The sequence below is a fragment of the Capsaspora owczarzaki genome (genome assembly GCF_000151315.2).
Source record: "Capsaspora owczarzaki ATCC 30864 unplaced genomic scaffold supercont2.15, whole genome shotgun sequence".
In the NCBI taxonomy this organism is placed as follows: domain Eukaryota; class Filasterea; order Ministeriida; family Capsasporidae; genus Capsaspora; species Capsaspora owczarzaki.
The window spans coordinates 138,972-157,450 of NW_011887306.1; the positions used below are offsets into that span (position 1 = coordinate 138,972).

The window sequence follows — 18,479 nt, forward strand, 5'->3', positions numbered from 1 at the left end:
GTTTCGGGCTTGCTCGCTGGTCACACTGTCGTCAATTACACCACCATCGGGACGTATCAGCTCTGCCCAGTACCGCATGGTGTTTGACATTAATCCAGCGTTTGTTGCATTCAAGGAAGGTTTTGGCTTTGGCACGGGGCGATACAGTGACGCCGGATGTTCAAGGCAAGAGCATTGAAGTCATTTTGGTGATTGCGTCCGTTGCGACGCTCGTCTTGTTCTTTGCACTGTGGTGCTGGCGCATCCTGCTGCGGCGACCTCGCACTGCGCACTTCAACAATACCTCGCCTTTCAAACTTTGGGCGTTTCCCAACCTGTTCTTTTGCATGCTGGTTGGTACGGTCTTCCAGCTGGTGCTTGTCGCCGTCGTGGGCAGTACTGCGACGCGAGCAAGCTGCTCGATTGCCTTTTGGCTGCGTCACTTTGGCTACTGTCTCAACATTGGGTCGTTGACTGTCCTTCTTTTCAGGTAAGAGCAAAAACAATGAATGTTCGCGAACGTTGGCTTGTTTGTGTGTGTGTGTGTGTGTGTGTGTGTGTGTGTGTGTGTGTGTGTGTGTGTGTGTGTGTGTGTGTGTGTGTGTGTGTGTGTGTGTGTGTGTGTGTGTGTGTGTGTGTGTGTGTGTGTGTGTTTGTGTGTGTGTGTTTGTGTGTGTGTCTGTTTGTGTTTTGCTTTCAGGAGCCCATTTTTCTCACCGCGAGTGCGTTCTTTCGCTTGTAGGTACATTCACTTTAAACGTGATGCTACTCCGTTCACGCGGTGGCTGAAGCGAGATTTTGCTCAGTTCCAAGCCTTGGCGATGACCGCTGTGGTGGTGATGGTCTTGTTCATCTTTCAGATTTTCGTGATGGCCACGAATGCAGATCTTGTCTCGGAGGTAGTCATCACGCCGGCTACGCTTTCAAATCGGCTGCAGATCGTAGAGCTCTGCTCGTACTACCAGAGCGGCTGGCACATTGCACTGGTCAGTCTCGAGGCGCTGCCTGTGCTCACACTGTTTGCCAGCGCCATTCAGTTCTTTGTCAACCACGAAACGCTCGAAGACACCTTCTATGCCACGGAAATGTGGTACGGCGTGCTTATTGTCGCTGGATTTTACGTGCTCCAAGTCTTTGAGCTCGTCGCTCGGCATTTTGCCAGCTCAGCAATCGATTTTGGCTTTGCGATCGAGTCGTTAACGACGCTCATCCCTATTTCGGCCGAGCTTGCTCTCATCTTTGAGCGCCGTCGCCGGATAGAGCTGTCGACCACGGCTGTCGGCGCCATCCAGAATCATTTCGTCACGCTCGAGGACGACGACCCCAGCGACGAGCTCTCCAAGTCTGGCGTCTCGCCGTCGTACAACCCAGATCCGCTTCGGCTCGACGTGGCCCAGATGCAGGTCATCTTTGACGCTCTGAGCTCTGTCGGCCAAAACGACGCCGGCGCTGCCGCAGACAGCAGACACTACCATCTGCAAGGCTCCGAGTCGCCCTGGCTGCGCTTTGAGTCTGGCCTTCGCGAGCGTTTCCGCGTTGCGTTGCGTCGGTCGACTGCATTTTGAGGTCTAGTGTTGATGTTGATGTTGTTGTATGTTGATGTTGATGTTGATGTTGTTGCGCTGTGTGGTTTGTTATTGCTATGTCTCTGTACTCGTTTTTATTGCGATTTTCTGAGTTTTTTATTCCCCTTCCCCCTTCCCTCCCACCTCCAAACAAATCCAGTCCCGATTCTTTGTTCTCAAATGGCTTCTTCGTTTTTGGCTGGAGTGCCATTGTTTGAATCTGCGCGCGATCGCTCTCACGCTCAAAGTGCGGTTTCCCCTCCATTCACTCAGTCTCCCCCCCCTTCCTCCTTCCTACTCTGCTACTACAGTCCTATGCACTTGACACTTGGCATCCCCATTCCATTCGTCATCCCCATCGTTGCCCACCGAGCTCACAACAACATCATTGACCGGTGCGACACGGCTCGTTCGTTCTGTGCCACACCATTACAAACCCCATCCCACTCCACCCAACTCATCGTCATCTCCCCACGACCCAGAAACCTCAACGAGGGGTTTCTGTGAGTTGGCCTTCGACTTCATTTTGGGACTTGCGTAGCATCAGCCTCGAAGACGTGGAGTGCAGGATTTTTGCAATGGAAAACCCACTCAAATCAACCGATACTCGACAAGTGATGATGATGATGATGATGATGATGATGATGATGATGATGATGATGCTCAATAGTTATGATTCAGGTTTGAGTTGAGAATACTATGATCTCGAACGAACGCTCACCGACCTGAAACCTGATGCCGTGAAATCAAAAAAACAGAGCTCGCGGGATCGCTTCGCAGGCTGTTCACGCCGCTGAGCCTGAACACACTCTCAAGCTGGCTGCTCCAACTCGAGGCTCCGCAGGGCGCCAACTTGCTTGCAGTGCTGGGTCACGGAGAAGCAACTGGCATTGCTGAGGCTGCTGCTGCAAAGGCCAAGCGTGGCTGGTTTGGCGCCAAGAGCACCACCTCGCCAAACAACCCGCACTCGGGCGATTCAAGCTCAACGTCGTCATCCTCGGACGATATCACAAACGACCCGATCGGTGTCCTGCTGCTAGCTACATTGTATTTGAACGAGCTACAAGCCTCGCCGGGCATCCATGTCCGCGCACCAGATGACAATCTCGAGCTCGCTCTGCCTCAGAATCAGAGTCCCCTCACACCCCCAGCCGCCAATGTCGGCATGAACACGGCGCAGAGCGATGCTGCAGAGTCGCAAGAGCGGCAACCCAGCTGCATCACCGATCGCGCTGTCGTTGCCATCCTCACTCGGCTCTTTCGGCTCGCGGATGGATTTGCCGCCGACAAACAGTTCATTGGCGTGACCCAGACGCACCTTCACCATCTATCGTCTCTCGTCATTTCCAATATTGCACTGGGTACAGATGTGGTAACGAGCATCGGAAAGATCATCTCGCGCGATGGGCAGTTCCACATTCGGCATCTGCAGCTCTCAAACTGCGCGCTGCAGGACAGGCACGTCAGTATCCTCGCCCAAGCCATCAAGGATTCTGCCGCGAGCTCGTCCGGTGGCTACCTGCAGTCGCTCGATCTGGCAAACAACCGTATCAAGCAAGCCGGCATGGACTCACTCGGGGAGGCGCTGAAAAAGTCCAACATTGTTTTCGTCCAACTCGCCGACAACCCGAGTCGTCCTTCGCCCGAATTGCGCGAGATTGTCAACAATCGGTACTTTAACACAATCCTCGAAGGCATTGACAGGTCGTCGCCCGATTTCCCGAGCAGCGACGTCATCGTCTGCAGCGAGCATGCCCTGACTCGCGCGAGCGTTGCTCGTCTCGCGGAGCGCATTCCACGTCTGAGCACCCTGCTCCTGCCATGGTGCGGCCTTTCTGGGATTTTGGCGCCGCTGGCCCAGGTGCGTGCCACCGCTGACACCACTTCGTTGCTGCGATTCGTCGACCTCTCGAGCAACGGCCTCGTGGACACGGACATCAATCACCTTGCTGGCATGGTGCAGTTTGCCTCCGAGTCGCTCGTGGTGCTCAAGCTGGCACAAAACACGCTCCAGCTGCAGTCGTCGTGTGGCAATTTTCTTCGCGCGCTCGCCCGCTGCCGGGGTTTGCAGCTCCTCGATGTCTCTGGAAACGCGATCGCCCTCGCAGGCGCATGCAATCTGATTGCCGATCTTGTGTCTGCGAGTAGTCTCACAGTCAATCTTTGCGACAACGACCCCGATCTCACACGTGATGCCGTCACCCAGGCTGTCCCAATTCCGTCCACGGCCACCCTGTTGTTCAATCGCCGTGATTTTTGCGGCCAAAGTATGGCCGATGCGCTGAGGCTGCGCTGCTCAACCGCGGTAGACTCGACCAACGTGTCTTTGAGCGTGCTTCCACTCGCCGTCAGCAGCGCGATGCTTCCAGTCGAATACGCACACTCGAAACTGGCCTTCCGCTCGGAACTGGGAGATGAAGTGCGGTTTGTTTCCTCCGCAGTCCAGCTGGATGGGCACTTGGCCCCCAAGCCAGGTGCAGCCACCATCGAGGCAGCAGCAGGCAATGCACTCCCTGCGGTCGACAGCCTGATCGCTGGTATCAACCGTGCTGATGGCCTTGCAATCAACCTGGACTGCTCTGGCTCTTCCGTAGAGCTGCTGGTGCGAATTGCGTTGGCATGCGAGTTGTCACGACGACACCTTCCCGTGTTTTGCCGATGCGAAACGGAGGATGCGCGCGCACATCGTCGCATCTCCAAGCCGATCGCTCGTCAAGGGGCTCTGGTCCTTGAAGACGTGGTGTCTGCGGCGCCGTTACAGCATCAGCAGCTCGGCAGCTACCTCTCGGCGACATTTCGACAAGAAACACGCAATCGTTCCTCGTTTGTTCCCCTGGAGACTGTGGAATTCCAGCTCCGGCTGCTACGGCAGCACCTGTTTGGTCCGCTTGCGCCCTACGTTGGGGTCGACAGCGATCGGTCGTCGTGGGCGCCCGCATTGGAGCGTGCTCTCGACCAACTCGACTATGCCACACGTGCCGCCACCGTTCCAGAATGCAACCTGCACATCCTTGCCGCGTTCGACTCGAGCGCTGATGTGCTTGATGCGGAGCAAAGTCGCGAAGCCGAAGCTGCCGTCATGGGCGCCAACACCCCGAGCCAACTGTCCAGCGTCATGCAGCGCGTCGCTATTGGCGCGAAACACAGCCTTATTGCCGCGCACACCAGCTTGCGACGGAGTGTCAACAAGCCGGTCGTTTTGTTGATGAGCGAGTCGGGCCAAGGCAAGTCAGCGCTCGCCAGCATTTTCGGAGCCGATGTCCGAGCCATTGCGTCGCACGTGCCGCACGGCGATACCAACTTTCGGGTTTGGCATCTTCCCGCTCTCACCGTCATCGACACGATGGGTCTGGAGGCCGGCAGCTCGGCGATTATCGAGTTTGACAAGAAGCTCGATGCGCTCATGGGCGGTGCCGATTTCCAGAGTGATCAATCCCGGGTGCATGTTGTTTGGTTTGTCGTGGAGGCTAAAACGCGCTTCTTTTCGACCGGGTGCGCGCGTCGACTTGCCCAGCTCAAAGACCGCAAGTCCAACACGCCCATCCCGGCCATTCTTGTCGTGAGCAAATGCGACGAGCATGTCAGCCGACCGGGTGAGCCGCATGTCTTTGAAAGCTTCTGGAAGCATCTCCCAAAGACCATGGACGACGAGTACAAGCGGTGCATCGCCCAGGGCCAAGACGCAGAGCCATACCCGCCCAACATTAAAAAGATTCTACCATTCACCATCTATGATCGCGCAACAGCCGACTTGGCAGCTCGTGAGCACCACAGCACTGACCCTAGCCTGCTGGATGCGGCACGGGCGTTGAGCACTGCTGGTGGCGCGCAACAGCCCAGCAATCCGGACGCAGCCGATGGTGCAGACGCCGCCACCAAAGTTCTGTGTCCCACCTGCGGAAGTGACACTGAAGAAATGCTCGATGATCAAGGCTTGTGGATTTCCGTCTGCACTGTTGACGACGAGCACGAAGTCGTCTCCAAGTCTGCTGCTGCTGATGCTGATGCCTCGATCACGTCCCTTGATTCAACGCCCTCGGACTTGCCGCCACCCTCCTCTGGAACAGTCGCTGATTACAGCCGCGAAGAATGCACCCAAAAGCTGGTGGAGGAGACGCTGCGCTTGCTTGATTCTTCTTTGCACACAGCGTTCATTGCTTCTCAAACGTCGCATCTTGCCCTGAAAGAGCGTGCCTGCTACGCGCTGATCTGGCGTACCATTTGTCTGCTCGGCCATCAACGCGAGCGCACTGTCGCCGAAGTCCAGGCCCAGCTGAGCAAGTTGCTGACCAACATTTTGCTGATCTGGAAGGTGAACATTAAGCTTCACGACCAGTTCTTCCACGACTTGTACGACCTCGTTTCTGCGGACAACAAACTGGGCTGGATGCATCGCAATGTGTGGTCGCCAGTCCACATTGCCCACCGCATTGGCTCGCTTGGTCTGACGTGGAATCACAAGCTCAAAGCGCAGCGGGCCACAGCTCTCGCTGCCGTCCGGGACCCAACAGCAACTGGACAACAAGCCCATGCACCACAACCATCACAGCCACAACAAGCGCAAAGTCCTTCCGAGTCCGAGTCCGACACTGCCTCGACACCGCAAACCCCGAATCTGGGAGCTGCGGATGATCACGACTCGATTGAGCGCATTCTGCAGGATATGCTCTGCTGCAAGTCGCTCTACCCTCGTCTCGACGAAGCAGTCCGAGTTGCCATGCTCGCCACCCAATCCAAGTTCCCGTCTGCCAACGAGGTCGGCCCAGCACTCACAACGCTGCAGGACAATCAAGCGCAGGACTTTGCTGCGCGTGTGCAGGACCGCGTGAGCCAGTTGCTTGCCGAGCACTCTAAAGTTGACACGCAGCTCACCTATCTGCAACAAGACCTGACATCGTATTTGAGACGCAAGCGGCAGGGTCATCCGCAAGACTTTTTCGCCTCGCTCGACCGGCGCTGCCCTCTCCTGAGCGCCGAGGAAATTCTTCACGCGCTGTCGCAACACATTAGCCCGTCTGGCAAAGAGACTGGGCGCTCAATCCTGTCTCTCGTGCTGTACTGGCGGCAGACGTGGCGAGGGCGCCCGTCCATGGGACGTCAGGAAGTCATCCAGAGTTCCTTTTACGACTTTTGGGACGAGTGCCGCAGAGCATTTGCCAGCGAGTCAGAGTTGTTGGAGATGGTGAATGTTGGTGTTGCTGGCGAGGAGCCCGTCGTTCCTTCACCAATGTAAAAAAAACAAGAGGGTCGCCTACGAAGACTATGGCCAATTTGTGCTGGAATATAGTCTCTTGCATTTTGCAGTTGAGTTGTGAATAATTGTTTGAATACGCAATTTCACTTGGAAAAGCACAAATACAACAAGGAAAAGGTGCGAGAATGGGTCGATGTTACACGTCTGCAAGTGCGACAATCTTCTGAACCTCGAGCAACGTTGGGGTGCTCCGCGCGAGCTGCTGGGAGAGTCGACCGTCTTGATCACGCAGCAGGAGACTGAGCTTCAGCCAAGATTTCGGGTTTAAAGTAGCACTTTTCGACACGCAGCAAGCAGACGCTCACTTACACAAACAACAACAACAACAACAACAACAACAACAACAACAACAACAACAACAACAACAACAACAACAACAACAACAACAACAACAACAACAACAACAACAACAACAACAACAACAACAACAACAACAACAACAACAACAACAACAACAACAACAACAACAACAACAACAACAACAACAACAACAACAACAACAACAACAACAACAACAACAACAACAACAACAACAACAACAACAACAACAACAACAACAACAACAACAACAACAACAACAACAACAATATCATCGTCAACAACAAGACGACAACAACAACAAGAAGAGCCACGCAAACTGCTGCAGTGCTCAGAACATCGGACACAGACAAACACTGTCATGACCAACAAGCACAACAACGCGATCATTTCCATTCCGAGCGGTATGGGCCCAATCTTGGGTCGCGTTGCCACTGATTGCCAGCACGAGTATGAAATGAAAATCCGCTGCGAGTGGCGAATTGTCCAGAGCCGCCAGAGTCCGAGTGACGCCCTCAGCGAGATCTGATGCGGACGGCAGGTCGGCCAGCGGCGTGCTCACATCCATCATTTGGAACAGCAGCAATACGGGCTTTGCCCCAGCATGGCTGCGTCGTAAAGCGACACGCCCATTCACGCGGGTCGTAGAACCTGCGCACTGGAACACCGGGTGGCAAGAACCCGCACCAAGCATGTCAACTTTCTGCCTCTTGCCTGATGAGAAGGACGGTATTGTATGGACAGTTTGGCGATCGTCGACATCGTGCTGATTTGTAATGAACGGATGTCGCTCTTTAAAGAGGGTGAAACGTTGCGCGACTCCTGCGACAGGGTTCTGCAGATCAAACCTCATGAGCAGGAGACTGCGAGGCGCGCTGCCTTGCAGTGACGGGGAGGAAAGACCAAGAACTTGATACAGCAGGGCAGATTGAGCTGGCTCAGGCGCGGACTGGAGAGTTGATTCACAAGCGGGTGGAGACCGAAGCAAGTTCAGTCGGCATGCGACCGAAAACAGAACATAGGTCTCGAAAGCGGCATCGCCATCGCCTCCAGTGATCGTATGAAATTCGGCCATCACCTTTGTCCTGTCATGTGAATAGTTATAGCGACTGTCGCAGCGCGCAATACCTTCCAGCATGGCAACTGGCATGCGAGCCTGGACGCGATCCATTGAGGGATAGGTCGTGATAAGGGCGCCACAATGCGCAAGCTGTTCCACTGTGATGGGACCAATCAGGGTGTCTTCAGAGACTGGAAGGTTTGCGAACGATAGTTCGACCAAGGTCTCGATTCCCCCGGCAACATGGTGTGCTGCTGCGTTCACCATATATTGGCTCGCTTCAAGAGCAGTCATGGGGCATTGGGAAGGGTTGATGGCAAGGTCGGTGTTCTCTGCAGATTGCATGGGACCGAGGGGACGAGTTCTTGCCGTAACGCAGGGTAGCGGTACGTTAGTGTTGCTCCTAATAGTGAAGGAATACCTCCAAGGTCCCGAACCAACCGGCGAAATTTCAAATCCGAGCACCATGATTCGTGAAGCCCAAGCTCTCGAAGAACCAGCATGGAAGTGCGCAGGTCAAAGGGAAGAAGGTTGATTGGATGGAATTCGTGCTGCGTCGTGTCGAACTTCAGGCCACTCAGAGCAGTGCCGGTTAAAAGTAACACCACAACGGCCTGTTGTTCCTTCTGGTTGACATTGTACGCAACGATTTCTTGATACGCACGCTGAAGCAAATCAGTTGCTTCCTGCAGTGTCCCCGCATTCAAGGATAAGCGTTGTGCGATCCGGCGAACCGCGTCAATGTGAACAAAGATCAAAACTCGTGCGAGCTGCGGGTGCTGCTGGCGATGGCGTGCCACAATTGCGTCGAGAACCTGTGGTGTGCGAAGACCAGACCTGCATGCGCTGAAAACTGAAGTGCAGCTCGCATTGGTTAAGTTTGTGTGGCACAACCCATGAGCGGCCAGACGAGCAGCAAGAAGGGACTTTCGACGATCACCACTCAGCCAATCATAACCATCTACTTGATCACCAACATTGAAGTCCATGAAAATTTGCAAGGAGCCTTCAAGGAGTCCAGTAAGCTCGGTTCTCTGATCCATCGTCAGGGGAGTATCAGCAGGCCCAAAGGTAAGGTCGTCTCTCTCACGCATGAGGTTCGCGACCTGAGAGATTGCGTGTTTGGCAAAGGCGGTTTTGCCGCAGCCGCTGACGGTGCGCATGAGGAGCACCGGAAAGTTTTTTGGGTCCGTCGGGGAGCCAAAAACCGATTGCGCGATGGAGCGGAACATTTGCATGGTCGCGAAAGGACGGGCTTGAAACACGCGCGGCCAAACTACTATCCCGATCATTAAATTTCGACCCCCCCTCTTTTTTTCACTTTTTCGCCCTCCCTGGGACCTGTGTTGCTTTCCGTCTCGCCCGCGGAATGTTCATTCATGGTACAGTGTACCAGACACATTTTAGAAGTGAAGCAGCGGGCTGGGAGTTAAGATTCGAAGCGAGAACAGACAAAAATGAAAACTCAAAAAAACAGAAAAAGAGCGGCTTTTTTGCCCAATTTTCACAAAGCATTACATGGCACACAAACAACGTGTCGCAGCGCCTTCGCTCCACTTCAGTACTTGGTATAACCACCATTGGCATCTATCACAGCTTGAATGCGGCGCGGCATCGATGAAATGAGATCGCGGCAGACCTCTGGCGTGAGCACTTCTTCGTAGACCGCTTGGAAGCGTTCCCACAACGCGGCCTTGCTCTTGATCTCCCTCTCCTGGTAGATCTTGTTCTTGACCATGTTCCACGCATTTTCGATGGGGTTGAGGTCGGGAGAGTTCGCAGGCCAGTCCAGGACGGTGATCTGATTGGTTTCGAACCACTTCGCCACATCTTTTCTTTTGTGACAAGGGGCATTGTCATGCATGAAAATCATCTCGTTTTTGTTGTTCCACACGCGAATGCTTGCTAGCAACTCGCTCTCCAAAACTGAGAGGTAGGTGTCGCCGTTCATGACGTCGCCGACCTCGCAGAAAAGCGAAATTCCGAAACGAGAGATGGCGCCCCAAACATTGATATGGCCACCGCCGAACTTGACCGTGCCCTGCACGCATCGATCGGTCAACGTTTCGCCAACCAGACGCCATACACGACCACCGTTGTTGTTCCTGTAGAGATAGAGAGCAGTCTCGTCGGAGAAGACGACCCTCAGCCAGTCATCGACGGTCCAATGCTGATGAGCGAGTGCAAAGGCCAAGCGTCGCTCTTTGTGTGTCTCTTTCAAGAGGGCTTTTTTGACCTTCGCTCCGTTGACAAGTCCTGCACCATGCAGCACCCTTCTTATCGTGCATGGAGAGACACGAACTTTGGACAATGTGCGCATAGTGGCGGCCACTTCGGGTGCGGTGTCGGACTCATCGAGGAGGATCTGTGCTACAATGTTGTTGCGGTGAAATGACTTGAGCTTGCTGGGGCGACCGGGGCGGGGGCTGTCGCTCGTCGTCGCCCTTCCCGAGAAACGTTGGGTGATGCTGATCACTGTAGAACGTGGGAGGTGAAGCTGGGTGGCGATCTTGTTGTAGGAGAGGCCAGCATTTCGCAACGCGAGCACTTGACCGCGGACGACCTCCCTGGGCATCTTGTCCAGCACGGGCAGCGGTCTTTTTGGTGAAGTTGGACGCAGCCATACCGGGGGCTGTCTGGGAGCCACGCGGGACGTGGACTGACTGCGTGTGCGAGTCATGCGCACAAAAAGACTGAACCCAAACCAAAATTTGGGCGGGAAAAGTGAATTTTTTGAGTTTCCTTATATTTTTTATTTTGCTCGCTGCTGCTCTGATATGACTCACAACCCCCGCTCCCGGTGTTCATCAGACGTTCGGTACACCGTACCATGAATGAACATTCCGCGGGCGAGACGGAAAGCAACACAGGTCCCAGGGAGGGCGAAAAAGTGAAAAAAAGAGGGGGGGTCGAAATTTAATGATCGGGATAGTAGTTCGTCTTGACGTTCGTCAAACTGTCCTTCATCAACGGCTGCTGTTACGATGGCGATAGCTTCATCAGGATCCGTGACTGTTGAGTGATAGTGAAAGAAAAACAAGCAGACAAACTAAACGTCAGTAGGACTAATCGCCATCAACATGACAATTTCCAAGCACAAGGCTTACTTGAAGGCGGTTCGCTTGAAAGCGGCCCGCGCAGCGCTGCGGCTCGCAGCCGGGCAGCCGCGGCTCGCAGCTGGGCTTGGTCCAAAGAAACCTTGAGGTCAAGCTCAGTTTTGAGCGTCTGGAGCAATTGGCCACCAATCACGAAATTCGGCTGTCCTGGCGAAACCTCCAATTCCAGTTCCTTGAGTGCTGCTGCCGCGTCTTTTTTCTGCCTCTGAGTTGCCGTGACCTGTGCATTGGCTTCGAGGTCTTTCAAAATTCCCTTCAGGGCAGCGCGTTGGGCAGGTTTGTTGGGGAGGTTTGAAATCGATGTCAAATCGACCGAGATACCAAGACATGCGACCAATCCGGACAGCAGCTCACTGTCAAAAGCGCATGCAATGAAGGCAGCTTCAGCTGAAAGGCAAACAAGACCAATAACGACGAGTGCAATCACATTACCTGAAAACCTGTTGAGCAAAAGGAACACAAAACGCAACACAGTAAGCCCATTTCTACGGAAAACGAACACGACTTTGTCGCCTTCAGCAAGTCCAACACTTACCCGATGAGCGTGCTGAGAAGCTGGTCCTTGGAAGCCCGCTTCCATTGCCGTGCGCTTGAATCCGGACGCCATGTGAAAGAAGACTGGCCTGTTCGTTTTTGGAAGCCGAGAGAAATGTGTTCGTGAAGACTTCCGCCCTTTGAACCTTTCGCTGCCTCATACTTCAGGAACCCCACATGCTGCATGAACTCGGACTGGGTGGTCTCGACACTGGTCTGGCGAGCGCTGAGGAAGTCCATGCTTTGAGTTCGACTTTGAAGCATTGTGCAACTGTTTGTGCGTTCGATCGGTTGTCGCTAGCGTTCCGTTTCTATCCCCAGCTGCTTTGTGCGCCTCTCCAAGGCCATGCTCAACTTTAAGCGTGAGTTTCTAGTTCTCCAATGGTGGCTAAGCAGGTTGTCAGGGGCTGGCGGTCGATCGGCTGCTTGGCGGAAGTTTGTTGTGTCTCGGCGATTTTTCTTGCCTTCACCCATCATTGCTGTCCTCGATCTTCTGCAGCGTGGGCATTTTTATTGCCACTTTTTTGCAAGGCTTTTCATGTTCTTCTATTTTGTCTTTGCTTATTTCGACCTGCATCAGCCCGACGAAGACTATGTGTGTGGGGACATTTGTACCGCCTTCGACTGCTCGTAAGCATCGTTGCGGCGGTTGCTTTCGAGTCGTCGCCGTTGTTTCCTGAGCATATTGTCGGAACGATGCCTTCATGTCAAAATACGCACACACACACATACGAGACACTCGATGTGACCACTCCTCTTGTTCTTGGTCATTCTTGGTGATGGCCGACGTTCGCGTGTTTCGCACGCTGGAACGACCCCCAGGTACCAAAATGCGACATGCCTTGATTTAAAAGCCTCCTTGAATCGACAACGAGTCCTTACGCCTTTGTGTTTGTTTGTTTGTTTGGTTTGTCTGATCCGCATCAGACGAGCTCAGGCAACTGCTTCGCGACGCGCCGCACCTCGCATACACTGTGCATCCGACGCTTGGCTGCAATGCGCTCTTCTATGCATGCTGCGTGGCGACCTCCGCGCATCCATCGTCACAATCCGCTCCTCAAGGCGACGACCGAGGCGACGGTCTTCATCCCAATGCGCGTCCATCCAGTCCGCACGAGTCGTCGTCGTCCACCCAGCCGCCACTCGTGGTCGAGCGCGACTCGCTCAACCGCCGCGAGACGCGCATCGCTATTCTGGTGGAAGCCATGACCCGGTTTAGCTCGCAATTCAAGTATGACACGCCGGCGCAGACCGAGCCTGCTGCAGACACTGCGAATGCAAATCCCCCTGCAAATCCAGCAGAGTCGCCTACGAGCCAGCAGGCAGACCAACCCGCCGCCGCGGCCGTGACTTTGCCCTCCCAGCTGCAGACTGCTCAGCAGTGGGACTTTGAGCGCGACGATAGCCCGGACGCGTTTCACGCCGGAGGCGGAGTCGTGTTCCATTGCGATGCCGTCAAATTTCAAGCCGCCAAGCGCCGTGGACCTCCGCCAACGTCGCAACAAGTCGCCGAAATTGTGCATTCGGCGATGCAGACGCTCGTCCGAGCTTTTAAACTGCTGGGGAGCTCGCACTCGTCGAGTCCCGTTTCCATTGCGACTCGACGTGTCGGAAAACTCGTCTTTGCCGGCACGCCGATCGGCGACAAGGGCCTTCGCGAAGTGTTTGAGCTCTTCCACACCTTTTTGATCTTTGACACGCTGGACATTTCCAATTGCAACATTTCCGGAACGGGACTGTCCGAGTTGGCGCTGCATTTCGAGGCGTGGCGCGCTCGGGAAACCCGCTACGGCCTCCATCCCGTTCTCCGGTCTGTCGTTGTCCACTCCAATCCCGGAGTTTGGGACGAGAGCGCGCTCGACGAGTTGGGGCTTGCCATGCGCGCCAGCAACCAAGTGTTGCATTTTGAAGTGCTGCCACCGAGTGGGAGTACCAGCCTGGCCCCAACAACAACAACAACGAACGATGTGCGGTCGCGTATGGAGCGGGATTTGGCACCAACAGCGCTTCGCTTGCAACGAGAGGCACTGCAGGCCTACCTTCACTTTACACTGCGAAAGCCCGCCGACGAGGCCGAGCTGCTGGGCATGTATGGTTACTTTCCTCCCAAAAGCACCGAGCCGGAGGCTGAGCAGCAATACGCGAGACTGAAACAGCCTCGCTCGACCATTGCCTGCTCTGGTATTCAAGAGGAGGGGGTTTTGAGTGCGGTTTGTTCGAGGATCCTCGACTTGCCCGAGAGCCCGTCTGATCTTTGTCTGCTGGCCGCTGGCAACAGCCTGGGCCACACGCATGCCTTCAACTCCATTCCCTTGCAGTGTATCGCGTACCTGGACCTCTCCAACAATCTGCTGGATGACTCGACGCTTTCCGAGCTGGCTCGCCTTGCCGCGTTGAGGGTTGCCATCTTGGACGACAACTTGCTTGCGTTCGCCGACGTGACGACTTTTCTCAGCCAGCTCCCCAACCTCAAGCACCTCCAGCACGTGTCTCTGAACGCCAACAAGATTACGGCTGCAAGTGCATCCAATCTGACTCAAATGCTGCGCGTTCTGGCCCATCTAGGTGAATCAAGCGACAAGCCTGAGGTTCACGTCAATCTTCAGAGTTTGGAGGAATCATTGGCCGAGCCGTTGGTTGGCACTGACTCTTCATTCAAACTTGCCTCATCGCATGGTGTTGAATCGACAGCGCAGGCAGCTCCAGTCGAAGCTGCTACAGCATCGGTAGTTGAAGTGGAGGCGCAAACGCCGATGGCACCAGCGGAGAGTCCCACGACCGAAGAAGACACTCTAGCCGCACCAACGGAAGAGCAGATATCGAGTTCTGCAACCACATCCAAACAACAACAACAGCAGCGACCCGTCGTTGTACAATTGCGCCAGAATCAACTTGGTGCAAGCGGCGTGCGAGCTGTGCTGGACGAATTGGAGTCCTTGGCCACCAGTTCCACTCCGTCAACGCTGCTGCTTGATCTTCGCGACAATCACGTCGACAATCTCGAGGTGGATTTCAAGCTTCACCATTTTGCGACGCGCTCCTATGCGCCTCTGCTGGACGAAATCGACGCGGCCAATCAGCTGTTCTTCCAGCGTACAGACGCATCCAACACAACCCACCGGGTCCCCTTTACCATGCGAGGGCTGTTTATCGGTGCTGTGCCAGGACTTGCTCGCAACGGTTCCGACAAGCGAGATTTGGCAGCATGCCTCGGCAAAGCAACTCACCCGATGATTCATGGGTCACTCGACGTTGTGGTTGAGACCAAGCACATTTTTGATGGCGGCACCCAAGGTAACTTGCGTTGGTGTTCGTTCTGGGTGATTGTGTAGTTGTTGTTCGGTTTTCGTTCGGTTTTTTGTGCTTTTTCGTTTTGGTGGCGCTTGAACGTTTGATTTCTGATTTTTTTTGGAATTATCGCTGCACCCACTCCACTCAGCCGAACAAGTCAACACAATCATTGAAACGATCGGAAAGCTCGAGGCAGAGCGTGCGTTGCCTCATTTTCTCGTCCTTTGCTACAACGAGCACGATCGGAGGACGTTGGATGACCTGCCGCTTCAATTCTACTCGTTGCGATCCGTGTACTCTGGACCCGTGCTGCTGCTTGCCACTCGAGAGGAAGATTTCCCCAGCTATGCTGGCCGGGCGGTGCTGGCTCGCGAGGGTCGGGAGCTTGCCCGCATGTTTGGGTGCCCGTTCCTCCGTCTGGCACATCGAATTCCCGCACAAGTGACGTTCGAGCATGTCGTTGCAACCTGGTGCGTCCAGTACACGCTGGACTGGTTTGAGTGCAACCGGCGCCCCTCTTCCGCACGCGTTCGGCTTCAGGCGGGACCTCCAGCGCGCTCCAACCCTGCCGCCCAGCGCGCCAGCCCCCGCCCACAGCTCCCGCTGATTGTCCTGTTTGGCAAATCTCGAGCAGGCAAATCCACCCTCATCAACTCGGTATTCCGGCGCGAGGTCGCTCAAGTCGCCACTTTGAAAAATGTCGGCGGTGTCACGCAGGCCAACACGGTGCACAACTACATGGGGCGTTTGCTGCTGGTCGACACCAAAGGCTTCGAGGCTGGCGACGCACCTGTTTCGGCCAGCGAAGCTGAACAGCAGCGGGCCGACGAGCAAGAGTCCCGCTCTCAAATCGAAAGCATCGTCGAGTACACGCGCACACACAACGTGCGCATGTTGTGGTATGTCACAAACAGTTTCCATCGAGTGGATCCGGTCGTGGTCGACTTTGTGTGCAACACGGTGCCAGCGCTCGCCAAAAGGCTAGGGCTTCCCGAGCTGCCCGTCATTTTTGTGCGAACACACTGCGATGAAATGACCCATGTCGAGTTTCAGCGCGACGTCCGCAAGCTGGAAGCGAGCATGCGTCCGGCGTGGGGCAAGTGGCCAGCGCACGTGAAGGCTGTGCTCCCAATGACGCGTTCGGACGTTTCGTACGCAGGTGTCGACTACTTGATCCAAACGGCCTTGGCGTGTGGGTTGCCAACCGAAGGCCTGAATGCCCAACGGGCACTCGAAAGCCCCGCCGTCAAGGCGCAGATTGTGGAAAAGTTTTGCTGCCCGTTCGTTCTTGAAGCGCCGGAGACCAGCAGCAGCAGCAGCAGCAACAACAGCAACAGCAACAGCAGTACCGCTGCGACTGATTCCCAAGCTTCGGGGGCGGAGGGCGACGCGCCGTCCCTGTTCTTTGGATCATCGGCTGCACAAAGGTGCGGCAAGCCACTTGGCACGTTGCGTGGCGCGCCAACTCTCCTTTCCAGCGGAGCGCGCTGCGTCGATCGACATGTGACGCCTTATCTCAAGTACCGCGAGCAGGCCATGCTCTCCAAAGTCCAACTGCGTGCCGACCTCATCCGCTTTGCAGAGCAGCTCTTGTCGTCCACTCACGAGGAAGAATCGCTTGCTTCGGTGATTCAAGGGCAGTGCAAAACGCATTCCTGCCGCGCCTTCTTTTCGACGCTGGGTGTGGTTTGCGAAAAGCTTGTGCTCGAGTCCCCTTTATCTTCTTCCTCCTCTTCTTCTGCTTCTTCAGCGGCCAATAACGACTCGGCCACCGCTATTCAACATGTCAAACTCCCTTCCACGAGTTCCATCGCGTCCCTCGGATTGGATGCGACGCTTCCAACATTGATTCATCACATTGCTCGCGAGTGGCGCGTGTCGCCCGAAGCAGAGCGCATCGAGTGCACGCGCTGGCTCTTGCTGGCGCAATTCTGGCGGGAAACGGCCAGGAAAACGGCAGAGACTGCCGGTATGGCGTGCCCGGTGTTGGATCTGAGCGGAGCGCTGCCAAGCGACTCTCCTGCCGTCCTGCCCTCACGCAAACAAGTCGGTTTGCTCGATGCGGCGGCCGTGTCTCTGCTTTGGGACAAGTATCTCCAGCTGACCGATCTCGTGCAGGCCGAGCAGCTTGTTGAGCAGGCCCAATTCAGCAGCAGCCACTCTGCCCGGGCACCGCAGCTCGGCGGTGGTGCAGTCGCATACAAGACACAGATGCAGCGGTTGCAGGTTGTTTTGCGCTTCCCCGTTCTTGCAGATGCACTTGTCAAGGCACTTGCCCAGCTTCTTCACGCGTGCTGCATCGAGGTGGCTGTGGACGGACAGCGAGCGTCGAGCCATCGCACCTGCTCCACACACTGCCTGTCCATCGGCTGGTTGGACGTGGACGGCCACCCGCACATGCAATCGTGGCGTACTCGAATCGGCGCGCTCATTGAGCGGTTTTTGTGCTTTACTGGCGTTGTTGGCGAGGCGCGCGCTCCTACCGAAGGCGAGCCGCGGGAAGAAGCGCCCTTCCCGTCAGCAGAGTCGTTGAGCGCGCTGTATCGGAACGCCGTCTGCGTGCTCATTGCAGGCACAGCACTGTCAGGCTGCCCAAACCGACCGGCAGTTCTTTTGCAGTACGACAATGTCCCTGGTCTTGTTTGGACCACCAGGACGTCGGTTTCAGCCTTGGTTCGACAGCAAACGCTGCTTGAGGAGCAACGGCGCCCGCATCGCCTGCAAGCTGTGGATCAAACGGCGATGGATCGCTTCCGGGACGCGCTGTCACTCGTGACGGCAACCGATGCCTCCAGCAGCCACGAAGCGGCGCTCGAAGACGTGACGGTGTGGAACTTGGAGGTGCACACGCGGCTCGTCGCTGAAATGATTGAAGCGTTGCGCTTTGCTTGGTCAGACTCCAACATGTGGTCCATCTTCCGTCTGGTCTATCTGCGCATGGCGACGGTTGCGCAACAAAGCTGGGTGTTTTCCAAGCGGCGGTCTCAGCGGAATCTCGAGCTGCAGGATGCCATTCTGACGCAGTGGCTGAGCACACTGTCTGAAGCATCTCTTGGTGCACTTTGTTTCTCGACTGACTGTTTGGCCGAGCCTGTGGATGGCGCTCAATTTGGCGTGCAGACCGAAGGCAAATCTGCAGCCGCTGTTCGCGAAATTGCGCATGCCATGTTCTCCGAGCGCGTATCTGCCGCACTCAACGCCGCCAAAGCCAGTGCAGCGAGTGCTCGGGAGTCTGTGATGGCCGATCCTGACAAGTAGACCTTTCTTTTCCGACGAATGCTTTTGGTTGCTCGATTGATTGATTGATTCACTGTGATTTTGTTCCAATCCGATTTTTTTTTGACTCAATGTTAAATCCTCCT

The 18,479-nt window shown here is 55.3% G+C and overlaps 4 protein-coding genes across 4 annotated transcripts; 3 read left to right on the forward strand and 1 right to left on the reverse strand.

The window, feature by feature from the left end:
* Window positions 1-326: 326 nt before the first annotated feature.
* On the forward strand, window positions 327-1,544 carry CAOG_09065 (hypothetical protein; the record flags this gene model as incomplete). The annotated part of the gene is made up of 2 exons (XM_011272496.1): window positions 327-469; window positions 722-1,544. 2 exons carry the CDS (start codon window positions 327-329, stop codon window positions 1,542-1,544), a joined length of 966 nt encoding a protein of 321 aa, XP_011270798.1.
* Window positions 1,545-1,714: 170 nt separating this feature from the next.
* Window positions 1,715-6,806, forward strand: CAOG_07240 (hypothetical protein). The gene is made up of 2 exons (XM_004343049.2): window positions 1,715-1,791; window positions 2,303-6,806. The coding sequence occupies exons 1-2, from the start codon at window positions 1,725-1,727 to the stop codon at window positions 6,775-6,777; spliced, it is 4,542 nt and encodes a 1,513-aa protein (XP_004343099.2). The 5' UTR covers window positions 1,715-1,724; the 3' UTR covers window positions 6,778-6,806.
* A 2,928-nt stretch (window positions 6,807-9,734) lies between these two features.
* Window positions 9,735-12,066, reverse strand: CAOG_09066 (hypothetical protein; the record flags this gene model as incomplete). Its single annotated transcript, XM_011272497.1, has 8 exons — window positions 9,735-9,977; window positions 10,071-10,346; window positions 10,479-10,835; window positions 11,160-11,188; window positions 11,284-11,645; window positions 11,725-11,732; window positions 11,828-11,915; window positions 11,990-12,066. The coding sequence occupies 8 exons, from the start codon at window positions 12,064-12,066 to the stop codon at window positions 9,735-9,737; spliced, it is 1,440 nt and encodes a 479-aa protein (XP_011270799.1).
* A 524-nt stretch (window positions 12,067-12,590) lies between these two features.
* CAOG_07241 (hypothetical protein) lies at window positions 12,591-18,478 on the forward strand. Its single transcript, XM_004343050.2, has 3 exons — window positions 12,591-12,648; window positions 12,754-15,120; window positions 15,266-18,478. Exons 1-3 carry the CDS (start codon window positions 12,606-12,608, stop codon window positions 18,373-18,375), a joined length of 5,520 nt encoding a protein of 1,839 aa, XP_004343100.1. The 5' UTR covers window positions 12,591-12,605; the 3' UTR covers window positions 18,376-18,478.
* The last annotated feature ends 1 nt before the right edge of the window (window position 18,479 follows it).